We start from the raw sequence: 12793 nt of genomic DNA, 5'->3' as shown, positions 1-12793 counted from the left end.
ATTTTTGAGCTATAGGACTCTGTTTTGCTTTCCCCATAAAGTAAAGATATACCTAACCTTGCATGCATAATTACCTACACATAAAAATATATAATTGATCTACAAAATACTACAGGTTGTTTCCACTAACCTTTATATGATTAGGTAGGCTGGACATGCAGCAGCTACCTACAAAATTACTTATAATTTCTTGACAACTGCTTTATTGGCGCTGCGCTGATCGTCTATAATGAAAGTGCTGTATTGAGAAACTAATTATAGTGTATTAACATGGTAGAATTACAAAAAAATCTGTCTGTTTCCTTTACTGAACTCTTAAATGTGTTTTACATCTTTTCATTTGGTTACACTTTAAGGTTTATAAACTGACCTTAGCAATAAATAGACTGACTTAATTATCTTAACTTGCAATGGCAAGTCTCTTAAAATAAAATGATAAAAGGACTTGAGAAAAGTTAGCCATATTATGAGCGACAAACAAAAGGCCCGCGCAAATGGAACAGACCGTGTGCGCAAACACAGATAAAATAACTTCATAATATATTATCCCACGTTGAACATTCAATTTAATTCCAAAAAAAGAAAAAATAGGTATTAATTTAAATAGTAAATATTTTAATTCACGTATTGTTATTTGAAGACATTTACAAAATATCTTTATGCGTGTTGGTTATGCATAAATGGTATCAATTAACCTGTTAATCATTAAAACCATGACAAAACGCATCACACTGTTATTGCAATCTATAATAAAAAATAATAAATGACTAACTTTTAAAATCAATACACAAAATGTTCACTAAAAATACTGACACCTAGCTCAAAAGGCAGGGTTGCGAAAGATAGCTCTTCACGAAAGAAAAAGAAATTCATTCAAGGTTTCATTCATTAATCCGTCAATTAATTTTTCATGAATTGCGGATAACATGTAAATGTATGTGAGAAAATCACATTTCTTATGATTAAGTCATTATTTCACAATTTTTAACGCTTTAAGTATATCAATATTATAACGCTGAAGTATGGCTGATAACGAAGAAATTACCGGGCCCATCTCCCAAGAGGACATAGAGGCAGCGGATAAACTGAAAAATGAAGCAAATGAATATTTTAAAAGTAAGTTATGTTATACTTATCTTAGAAAAAACCATTAGCTTATTGATCGTCCGTAAAAGTTTGATGCTAAGTCATATTTATAACATATTGATTGTGACAGGAATAGAACAAAATTTGACTGACATAACCTCAAATTTCAGAACAAAGTTACAATAATGCGATTGAGTTGTACTCAAAAGCAATAGAAAAGAATCCGAAGAATGCGGTGTACTTTGCGAATAGGAGTATAGCGAACATGAGGCTGGAGAATTTCGGGTATGCCTTGAGCGACGCGTCGAAGGCGATAGAACTTGATAGGTCTTATACTAAGGCTTACTACAGAAGGGCTGCGGCTTACATGTCCCTAGGAAAGTACAAACTAGCGCTTAAGGATTTTGAATATGTAAGTATTGATTATTGAAGTATTCGGTCAGCTGATCATGACTATTTGTACAGCAGTTCAAAAAACACCACTAAAAATACTCCATCATGTCAATAAAGATGTTAACTTTTTTTTTCTCAAATGCTAAGGCTGGCTTAGGAACTAGCTATTATGCCAATAAAGTATAGTCTCTCATTGAACTAATTGATTTGTGTCATCCAACAAATTATCTAAATTTATACAAAATAGGGAAAATTTTGTCTTCACATTGTTTTTTTTTTGTGCTAACTAGTGTCTTCCATACAATAAAATAAATTAAAAACAAGAAAGTGACTTAACATTATATTAAAACTAACACACAACATAATGAAAACGTATCTTTCAAACATTTTTTTACTGAGACTACTCCAATTGTTTATGTATAGTAAAGATAAGCAATCTTGGTGTTTCTCTAGTAAAAAATCATCTAAAAAATACAACATAAGTTAAAACCAATGTAATTTAGTAAAACCAAATCAATTATATGGCTGAAGTTTATCAGTTGTTTATTTATTGAATATTTGCTAATTTAATCAACATCCCAAGATTGTTTAACATTTTTTAAGTACCTAAACAGATGGAGTGTACTGTACATTGATTAAAACTTCTTCCTACTCCTCTCTGTACCAATTTGATAATACAGCATCAAAATAAGATTGGCCTAAACTTTATGGCTGCAAAGACTGGTACTCGTAAGATCAATGAGGTTGAACTAATCAATCCCGAAACTGCATAATGGTCCAACAAAAGCCCACATGTAGACAACAAAGCCAATAAAAAAGTATAAAACAAAAACTCTAATAATAAATTATAAATATTTCCAGGTAACCAAAGTAAGGCCAAATGACCAGGATGCTAAGATGAAATATAATGAATGCAATAAAGTAGTTAAGAAAATTGCCTTTGAAAAAGCAATCTCCGTTGATAAAAAGGAGGTGAACATTGCTGATTCTATCAACTTGGATGCTATGAGTAAGTATTTATTATGGTAAAGCAAAACAAATAGAAACATTTTCGAGGTTGATAGTTTTTTTTTTTTTTCATAAAGTGTATGTAAGGCATATGGATGTTTTCTGAGAGACATGGATATCTTCCGAGAAAATTGAAATGATAATATGAAGACTCTTAACCGTTTAAAAACTATCATGTTTAAGCATTTTTATGTAAGCAAACACATGCAATCCTATACATAAAACAATGAAACCCCTAAGACAAGTGAATACTTACTATTCACGCCGTTTTAAAGAACCTGAATTATTATGTTTGGTGTACATTGATTACTGTATTATATTCTGCAATTTCTGTGTGTTTCTTAATTTACATAAAATACACATGTGCAGTTTTCACTTTTCTACAGTCATATAATAGGACCTTGTCATAACGGCATGTGGCCTTGGGAGCTTGCAACTGTTATGTAGATTAAGTATTTAATCAAGTGAAAAAAGCGAAATACTTAATTGTTGTTATAATAGGTAGATACAATATTAATACAATTATCCTCCTTAATTTGAAAAAATGCTTTACCTATTCGATATTTCTTCTATTATTCTATTATTTTTCCACAAATACATAATTATAACAAAAGCAATTTGCTATGATTCAGACACAGATTTAAACATATTTTTAATTTCATTTAAAGTTATTCTAAAATGCTGTAATCTTACATGTAAATGTATGAGTTACAACATACAATTATACATATTCTCTAAGTAACGTTATTCTTGCAAAATTGAAGTTTCACACAAATTCTAAGTATTTGTAAGACAGAAAATCAATAAACAATATTATAAGTACAGATGTTCATACGTATGACCTACAAACAACAAGTTAAATATAAAGGAGATCAATATAATCCGATGAATCAGAACTTTCAATGTGTTAGCATATAAATAGCGTGATGAACTCACTGCCTGAGGGTAAATAAAGATGACTTTCATCCTTATTCTCACATAAAGATATAGCTATGTTTTACAAGTGTCCATTGATTGCACGGATAGCAGAGTGGTTGAGATCACTACGTCAAACCCTTAGCGCTTGACGTGTCGCGGGTTCGAAACCCGCGTATTGCAATCATAAGTCTAATTTACGTCTTTGACTTGAATGTTTGTATAACCCCCCGCGACAAAAGCACACTTTAAACTGTTTAGAACGGGAGTCGTTAGCTATCCAGGGCATTTTCCAAATATGGCGATGGCCAAAGGCAAGAATGACTCCCAAGTTGGTTTGGTCGGTGTCAGTCCGGCATTTTCAGGCGTGGCGCTTTGCGCTCTTGTTGAAGCTAGTTTCAACATATACATAAAAAAAACGACGAACCTTTATCTGAACCAGTTTGCTTGCTTTTAGATAGCTGATAATGTGTGCTTTAATGAGCGTCTATTTCGCCATATTTTATTTTGAGAAGCAATAGTAAGACTATATTTTGTTACAAACAGAAAATGATTCAGAAAATTCTCTTATCCATTATTACTATCTATACTAATATGTAAAGCTGAAGAGTTTGTTAGTTTGTTTGAACGCGCTAATCTCAGGAACTACTGGTTCGAATTGAAAAATTATTTTTGTATTGAATAGACCATTTATCGAGGAAGGCTTTAGGCTATATAACATCACGCTGCGAAATAGGAGCGAAGATACAATGGAAAAAACGGGGAAAATTCTAACCACGTGGACGAAGTCGTGGGCAATAGCTAGTAATATTATAAATGCGAAAGTATCTCTTTCTAATTATATATTTCTATATTTACAGCTATCGAAGATGAATACGAGGGTCCAGCTCTGGAAGATGGAAAAGTTACGCTCAAGTTTGTCACCGAATTAATGGAGTTTTATAAGCAGCAGAAAAAGTTACACAAGAAATATGCTTACAAGGTACATTATTTCAGGGATGTCAAGAATAATTATTATGATTATGCCACTACTGGGGTAGGGGTCTTCCTTCGTTGATCTAGTGATAGCTTGTCCGCTCAGTCTCGCTAGTGTTAAAACCCCAAGACTGCCTAGTCAAATCTCTCAAGATTGAGCCCAAGGCACTCACCGACTCCAAGTGTTTAGTTCTTGGAAATAAATTACCCCATGTTTCGGAAGAAACTTAAAATGTGGGTCCTGGTCACAGACACATAGCGAGAGGTTCGCCTCTCTCCAACAATATCGGGCTTTGCGAGTAAGGAAACAGAGTACCTGTGTTATCGCAAACGCTTGTCCACTATAATATGCCCCGTATCCAGCTGCTCTCTTTTAACACTAGCCGCCGTTGCCGAAAATAAGATTAAACATTATTATTATTATTATAGTTCACTCAGACTGCCAAATAAATCGTAATTCAATACTTTAATTTACATACAATTGCGAAAACAATGTAGAAACAGTTAGAGTACACATAGTTAGATTTACATGCTCGTAAAATACAGATAAACAGTTCAACAGTCAGCCAGTACATTGTTGGTATTCTTTTTATTCAATCTAGATGTGAAAGTGAGAATTATTAACATTTCGATCAGACAATCGCGTGCGGTCTAATACGGTATTTTACATTCGTGATTAGGCGTCGAATTTAATCAGCTATTCGTGCTTAAATATCGGAAAGATATTACCAATATTTGTGAAAATCTCATAACTGAGCATAATTTTGATGTAAAAAATACATAAACAAATAGTTATAGAGGTATCATTTCATTGTGAATCTCTGCACTGAATTAGCGTCTATGAAATTACCAATAAGTAATTCTCACGCATAGGAGAATGATGAGTATTGATCACCACACTGCAGAGAAGTAATTACAGATATTTAGAGGAATTTCTAAACATTTTTCGATATTCTGTGAAACCGGCAAAAAAACAGTTGACACACTTGATTTATACTAATACCAAGTAATATACTATATTTTCCTTTGGCGAAATCAGGCTTAAAGTAAGGTACTGGGTTTTGAACGCCGTTTTGCCATATCCATGTCGCTTACTGCTACCAATTTTATCGTGTTAACGGATCTCTCATTGGAAGCTGTCAAAACGAAAAAATGAGGAGCTTAGTACGGCTACATATGTGACGAAAATCCATATTAAGGCATATTAATAAAGAACCCATGGTTTCGCCAGTCATACTGGCCCCTTTCCGGGTTGCCATGATACGCGTGTGATGCCATAAACAAATACATAATTACCAATATTACTAACCAACTGTCTCCTTCACCAGATTCTAATCGACGTGAAATCCTACCTTCAAAAGCAGCCATCGTTGGTAGACATCAAAGTGCCAGATGAGAACAAGTTCACCGTCTGCGGAGACATCCACGGCCAGTACTATGACCTGATGAACATCTTCAAGCTGAATGGTCTGCCTTCGGAGGCCAACCCGTACCTGTTCAATGGAGACTTTGTAGACCGGGGATCCTTCAGTGTGGAATGCATCTTTACACTATTCAGTTTCAAGTTGTTGTTCCCTGATCATTTCTATATGTCTAGGGGTGAGATTTGTTTGTTAAACCTTTTGACTCAACTTCTTTTTATTTCAAGAGATTTTTTAATCTTATTGGTTGTATACGGACCAGTTATTAAAAAATTACCTAAATTTAATAAACGCAGAATTCAATTCATCAATCTTAGTCTTGGTTTGTAATACATTATAAAAAAGTCCAAAGAGAAATTTCCGGTTTCCGAATAAAATAGTAAGTAAGTAGTCTGAACTACTAACCTGAGTTAAGCAAGTTAAGTAATGTCTAAAAAACCATAATTATTGGGACAGTCTGTCCCAATAATTATGGTAATTAACATAATTAATTTGTCTTTCCCAAGGTTTTCTCGATATCAAAGGTATTTTGGACACACACAAACATTCCAAATGGTTTCTACTTCTACAGCGAATAACCATACATGTTAAACATTCCAGGCAACCATGAAACTCTAGACATGAACCGCATGTACGGTTTCCGAGGCGAAGTCACATCGAAGTATACATCACAGATGGCCGACCTGTTCACTGAAGTGTACAACTGGTTGCCGCTGGCCCACTGCATCAACAACAGGGTATTGGTCATGCACGGAGGACTGTTCTCCAAGGATGACGTCACTCTCGATGACATTAGGAAGGTTGATAGGAATAAGCAGCCTCCTGAGGATGGTGAGTAACAAGAATCTATTAAACATGGTATCTTATGTTGCCGTTTGTGTTGGCTAAGGTCCGCTGGGTTCAGTTTTGCTGCAAGTTGAAGCAAATTAATTCCTTTATATGTTCTTTTTCAATATTTATTTTTATCTATACAAGTATGAGTCGCTACTGCTAAGGATGTTTCGTTTTACCTATTGGTGTATTTAATATTCGCTTGGAACAAGTATTTTTAATCAAGAAATGTTATTTGCTTTTTTTTCTAAATACCTGCGACTGAACAGGGGTATTTTTTACTGAAATATCCACAATGTCGTGTAAAAAAATCGCTATGATCGCTAACAAACTGTCATGCAGTTTGTACCATTCATCAATATAAATATTTTTATACAGACTATCGTGAGAATGATTCATTTCAACAGTTTACTCTCTTGTATTTACCGGTACCGCCCGACTACTTTCACACCAAACATACTCTTTCCTTCACTAAGCCGCCCCCTCCCCGCAGGTATAATGTGCGAGCTGCTGTGGTCGGACCCGCAGCCCATGGAGGGCCGCGCGCCGTCCAAGCGCGGCGTGGGCTGCCAGTTCGGGCCTGACGTCACGCACGCCTTCCTCGCGCGCAACGGACTCGACTACATCATCCGCAGTCACGAGGTCAAGAACGACGGGTACGATTACGCGCACAACGGGAAGTGTATCACTGTCTTCTCTGCGCCTAATTACTGGTCAGTATGCATAATTATTCAAACGAGATTAGATCGCAGTTTATATATGTCAGTGCTCCTCGAATAGCGGAATTGTGAAACATTTTGGGGCACCAAAGTTTGCTTCTTTTATCTCTATTACTCTTAGATAAAGTAAAAAAACCTTCTCCGATCTTCTTCAATAATTTCATTTTTTTTTTTGCGATCTATGGTACCCAAATATACCCAATCCTGTATAAAAAAACTACTACAATTACCAGCAGAGGTAATAAAATACGTTACACAAACGGGGGAAATGATGCTTAGTTGCTTACATTGTGAAACATTAATCTGATAAAAATAATCTGACTTCATAAACACGCAATAGGTAGTACGAGAATAAAACATAATGTAAACTTCTTAAAACCCAACAAAAATATTCTTTTTTACATACCGTTTTTCGTTTGTACAAGCAAGTTGTAGTTTACCTATTATGCAATTTATTTACATTATGAATGTATTTTTGTTACAGTGATACAATGGGCAACCTCGGTGCTTTCATCACAATGAACGGCAAAGACTTGAAACCTAATATGACAACTTATCAAGCTGTGGTAAGTTCATGAAAAGTATGACAGCCTAGGAAAAAAAATGTGACGATTGTGAGAAAAATAATATGCAGCCATTGTTGACCCAAGCTAAGAAAATTATTTTCTTGTTTACTCTATTCTGCAAACAACTAGAAAAAAACTAAAAAAAGCTTTCTGAAATTTGTGCGCAATTTAAAGCCAGTATTACCATTATATTAGAATTTACATAATCCCTCACTAACAATTGAACACACATTACTCATTACTCACTTGCACAAATTAATCAATTCTATTCTATTCCCCAGCCACATCCAGACGTGAAGCCAATGGCGTACGCGAACTCGTTCTTCAACATGCTCTGCCAGTGATCACGCACAGGACGCGCTCCTCCACCGGTAAGACTCGCTGGCGAGCTGCTCATACTATATAACAACTTTACCTTCAACTGTCTACTAGATATGCACTTTAATTCTGCGAGATTAAAGTTCAATATTGCAATTTCAATGAGAGACGATCAGTGCCTGCGCGGAAAACTTCCTGTGCCTCCATATTGATGACCTTTTAGTAAAAGATGCAGCTACGTACTTGTGTATTGCTGTCTTTTTCTCTCACTTGGTCTTGTACTTTAAATTAAGGCTGCTTTCAAAGCATTTAACAAGGCCGTGTAATTTTAAAGTTAGGGTTATTTCAGAGAAAATGTTCTAGCTGCAAATACAGAGCTGCATCTGTTTCTTAAAACATCCATCTGATGAATGCCGCATAATCTCGCGACGAGGCCACGATACCTTATATAATGTCATATTAGTGTCGTGTATAATACAAATTGCAAATTCTAGTAAAACAGTTGAAAGTTCTAAATCCATACAGTTGCACATCGCAGGACTTACTTGCCTTATACAGAGTCCAAATTGTCTACAAACAAAGCGATTACCAACTCTATGGCTTAAGTTATACGTGCTACAATTATTAAATTAAGATATTTTTACTCAAATGTATCAATATTGGTCAATATAAATTGGTGAATCAAAAGCAATAACGAGCAGTGCGAAATCTTTATACTTCGTAGTTATTGGAACTTTTTGGACGTTTTCGGTTCAAATTGCATCATACTAGTCACTGCTACGCCGAAACACTTATTAAAAATGCAATTTTAGAATAGTTTTTTAATATTTTTATTAGTATGCGATTCACTGGCTTTAGTCTTAATGGGGGAGCGATGAGTGATATCCTAGGTATTCTCCAAGACAATATGAAGTGTATTTTTGAGAAATAAGTAAATAATGCGTCACACTTCAGTGGTAACATAAACACCCCAGTTTCTAAATATTTTAATCTGTACTCAAATGTACCTCAAGGAATGTGATTGGTTGAATAGAAGACTATCGACGATGTCGACCAATCACAGCCCTTAGTTTAAACTTCGACAGATTATCGGATCGGTCTTTCAGAAACTTTAATGTCAAAACGTCTTATTGTTAACACGATAAGGTCGATTTTTGCAGTTTATGTTCCCACTGATGTGCGATTAAGTACCGAAGGTTTTTGTTTATTTTTTTTTTCGCTCAGTCAACGTTTTAATGTCATCTTGTGTCTGACGACATGCGTGTCCGTCTGTCCGTTTGACTGTTCGCGATCTACTTGTACATTCTACTCATAAGTCTTAGTTGTAAACTTTATTTTCACGCGCTGTTGTGAATAATTCTGTAAGTTACGCGAATATTTATCAGTTTTCTCGTCGGTCATGTGTATTCAAGAAGAAAAATACTAGTAAATACTATGCAGTATTTATAATTATGAACTTTCTGATCATTATAAATTGAGACTTTAAAACCGATTAATATGCGCGTTTAGGGGCCTTTCCGCTAACACTAGGAAATTAGTGTAATCCAATAAGTCTATTATAATATAAATATAATAACACAAACAGTCACAATAGCCCAAAATAAACATAGCTTGTTAAATAAAATGCTATATTTTACATTTTACAAAGTCATAAAGACGATTAAAAGATACCGTCGGATACAACAGCGCCAAAACACTTTATTATTTTGATGAAACTTCAATTTACTCCCCGCCAATAATACATCACTCAATGATGTCAAAGATTTAATATTTAATAATGGAAATGTATATATTTGATATTTTAAATATAGACGTGGCGCCGAACAATATACGATTGTAAGTTTTGCATTTAATAACATATTATTTAACGATTTTTATAAGACAGTCCTTGAAACCTCAAAACGTTTGTCTTAGTGCTCGACATTATACATCCTTGATATTATTCTATACCACGAGTTACTATTAATTATGCACTATGTAATCACCTTGCAAAATATCTGTCCAATAAAACTGAAATATTTCATTGGAAGGCTCAAATAAATTAAAGTCTTATCGAGATATCTAAATCAGGTGTTCAATTTTAAAAAATCTTGCCACCTTTTTTGGAGATTGATTTTTGCTCTCCCTTCAGACCAGCCATACTCGACCTTATCTTCAAGGAAACTCAAGTCGATTTTTCCTAACTGGCTACCCTGATAAGAAATCCCTAAACAAACTCAGTCGTCATCGCCTCCTTTTAAGTCCAGACATTGTTGCATCGAGTAAACATAGATCCATCCAAAAAACCTTACTATCTACGTCGGTTTGGCGATTTGTTTCCAAAGAAGTGTTGGTAGGCCCTCTGGTATCCTAAGTTATTGAGCACTAAGACCTAACAGACTTATTTACTATAAAACTTCAAAATAAATCATTGAAATATGTATTAGTCAGTCGAACAAACTTATATCTTTAACGAGGAATTAACTAATGCGAATGTATACTGAAGCGATGCGTTTAAATATATTTATAATTTACATAAACAATTGTTTTAATTGCTATCTTACTGAAACGAGTCTTCGCTACGTTCTCATTGATTAAAACAATATCTGAAATACACGTCTACAACGAGTTACCACATTTTATCTTCGGACTGCCTTGAGCCGCATTTTATTTTATTCCAACAATAATATAAGAAAATAGAATCGCATTTTCTGAGGTGTTATGGCAACTCATGGTCTTTGTCAAGTTGGGGAATGTGTTCTATACTCAACTGAATAAGGTTTAGTTTTCAAATCGTGAGCAGAAAGTTTGTCACAGTCGATTTCAATACTGAACTTTACACAGCAAACATTGAGTTGAATTTCCAATAATTTATGTCTATTTCATGTGTTGCTATCCCCCCTCACTATACTATAATATTTTTAACCTAAAGTAAATAGCATAATGTCATAATGCAATAAAATAACTATCTACGAATTATAACGACCAACGTTGGTGGACTTAGCTTTATTAGTAAGATGTACACAATAGATGAATAGATTTATCATGAGCGGGTTTTGATGGGGACGCCTTGTCTGTTGGTAAGGAATGAGGGTGCTAAGTATCTTGAAGAATTCAGTCCTGGCTTGTAATGGATGTATCTTTGTAGTATCTTTACTGAATTGGTATTGATTGAACGGTTGAGTTAGTTTTGTGTACTTTGCTAGCATGAGAATAGTCTGAAAAACGCTCTCAAGAAACGTTGTATTTCAACAAGCGTTGTCACTGGTCGAATCGCTCTGATGTATCGAAATGGATCTAAGTAACAAATCTTGAGAAAAGTCATTTTTGTATATAAGAGTGGTTACTGTCAGCGTGGACGCTTGTAAATTATTGTTCTATTGGAGCAATTGTCACTTGAAAGTTTTATCGAGTTTGAAACGGCAAACTTACTCGTATTTCCATTTTTTAACTATCACAATACTGATTAGTAAATAAAATAATGTTTAAAATCTTATGAAGAGTGCTCAACATCATGTCGAAGACTCGAAGTTAAACTATACAAACCGTGTCTACAAAGATAATTTCCACAGCAGTAAGCAGTCGCCCATCAAACTTGCTGTAGCACTGCCTTAAGGCTTCACGCAACGTTTATCGAATACTCCTGTGAGCACTTGACTTAACTTGTGTTTTCGTGGTCATTGTACTTGGACGGTGTGGTCACATCAGCCATAAAGTTTGCAAGTGTCCAAAATATTGATTTAAAGGATTCCATATTTCTGTGAAATGGTTTTTTAAGAATCATGGCTGAATGATCTGACTTCAGAAGAAACGGCATTTAACATACAGTAGTTTTACCGAAACTAACAATGCAAACTGTTCCTAACACAGCCTATGCAAACAGTAGCTAGTGAGACCACATCTATACAACTCGCAACCACTCAAATACACGTAACATTGTATAATATGAGAGCAAATGTATCTCCGTAACTTACCCTGGGATGGTAGCTACAACAGATTTAATAAAACATTCCGCGTTCTCATCGTGTCAATGTAAACTTAACATTTTCTTATCTTTCAAACCGGTACAGGGTGTGGTTTTACCCATATTCGGTATAGACACATTCTATGTGGACAAAAGAGACAATCCCAAGGGTCTAATGTTACTATTAAACAAAATTTGTGAATTTCAGTAGTTTTATTCTATAATAACAATATTATTCACATTTAAAGTGAAACCTTGAATTTGAAGGATGGGAATATAGAATAGCACTGCTGTGACACCAAAAAGTCAGTGTATTAATCAAAGCATCCAGCTCGATAGGAAATAATGCTCAAAAAGCATAAGTTTTATACTAAAACTCTTAGGTAATAAATGAATTATGTTAATAATTAGAAGTACACGATTATGTGAGGGAATACATTATTTATGTTAAGGTGCGGTAAGGAATTAGTTCAAGGATTGCGTTGCCGAGCATATCAGATGATGTAGATAGGTTTTGGTGTTGACTTTAATAAAATTGTTAAATTTGTATTCGAGGGTTTTATTTTTTTGTCCCTTCTTGACCTTTATAAGCCATCAAACACACGTGTGGTATTTTTA

The 12793-nt window shown here is 34.6% G+C and overlaps 1 protein-coding gene across 1 annotated transcript; it reads left to right on the top strand.

Annotated features, from left to right (window-relative positions):
• Positions 1-864: 864 nt before the first annotated feature.
• Positions 865-12724, top strand: LOC113504717 (serine/threonine-protein phosphatase 5). The gene is made up of 9 exons (XM_026887129.1): positions 865-1116; positions 1257-1498; positions 2341-2488; positions 4263-4384; positions 5706-5976; positions 6399-6629; positions 7123-7342; positions 7833-7914; positions 8196-12724. Exons 1-9 carry the CDS (start codon positions 1023-1025, stop codon positions 8256-8258), a joined length of 1473 nt encoding a protein of 490 aa, XP_026742930.1. The 5' UTR covers positions 865-1022; the 3' UTR covers positions 8259-12724.
• Positions 12725-12793: the final 69 nt, after the last annotated feature.

Source organism: Trichoplusia ni, chromosome 23, assembly GCF_003590095.1.
Source record: "Trichoplusia ni isolate ovarian cell line Hi5 chromosome 23, tn1, whole genome shotgun sequence".
Taxonomy (NCBI): domain Eukaryota; kingdom Metazoa; phylum Arthropoda; class Insecta; order Lepidoptera; family Noctuidae; genus Trichoplusia; species Trichoplusia ni.
This window is presented reverse-complemented; position numbering and strand designations above follow the sequence as displayed.

Coding starts and splice junctions, on each gene's coding strand:
- LOC113504717 (XM_026887129.1), top strand. CDS start 1,023: ATGGCTGATAACGAAGAAATTACCGGGCCCATCTCCCAAGAGGACATA. Junction 1,117..1,256: donor AGCAAATGAATATTTTAAAA/GTAAGTTATGTT, acceptor CTCAAATTTCAG/AACAAAGTTACAATAATGCG. Junction 5,977..6,398: donor TCATTTCTATATGTCTAGGG/GTGAGATTTGTT, acceptor TAAACATTCCAG/GCAACCATGAAACTCTAGAC.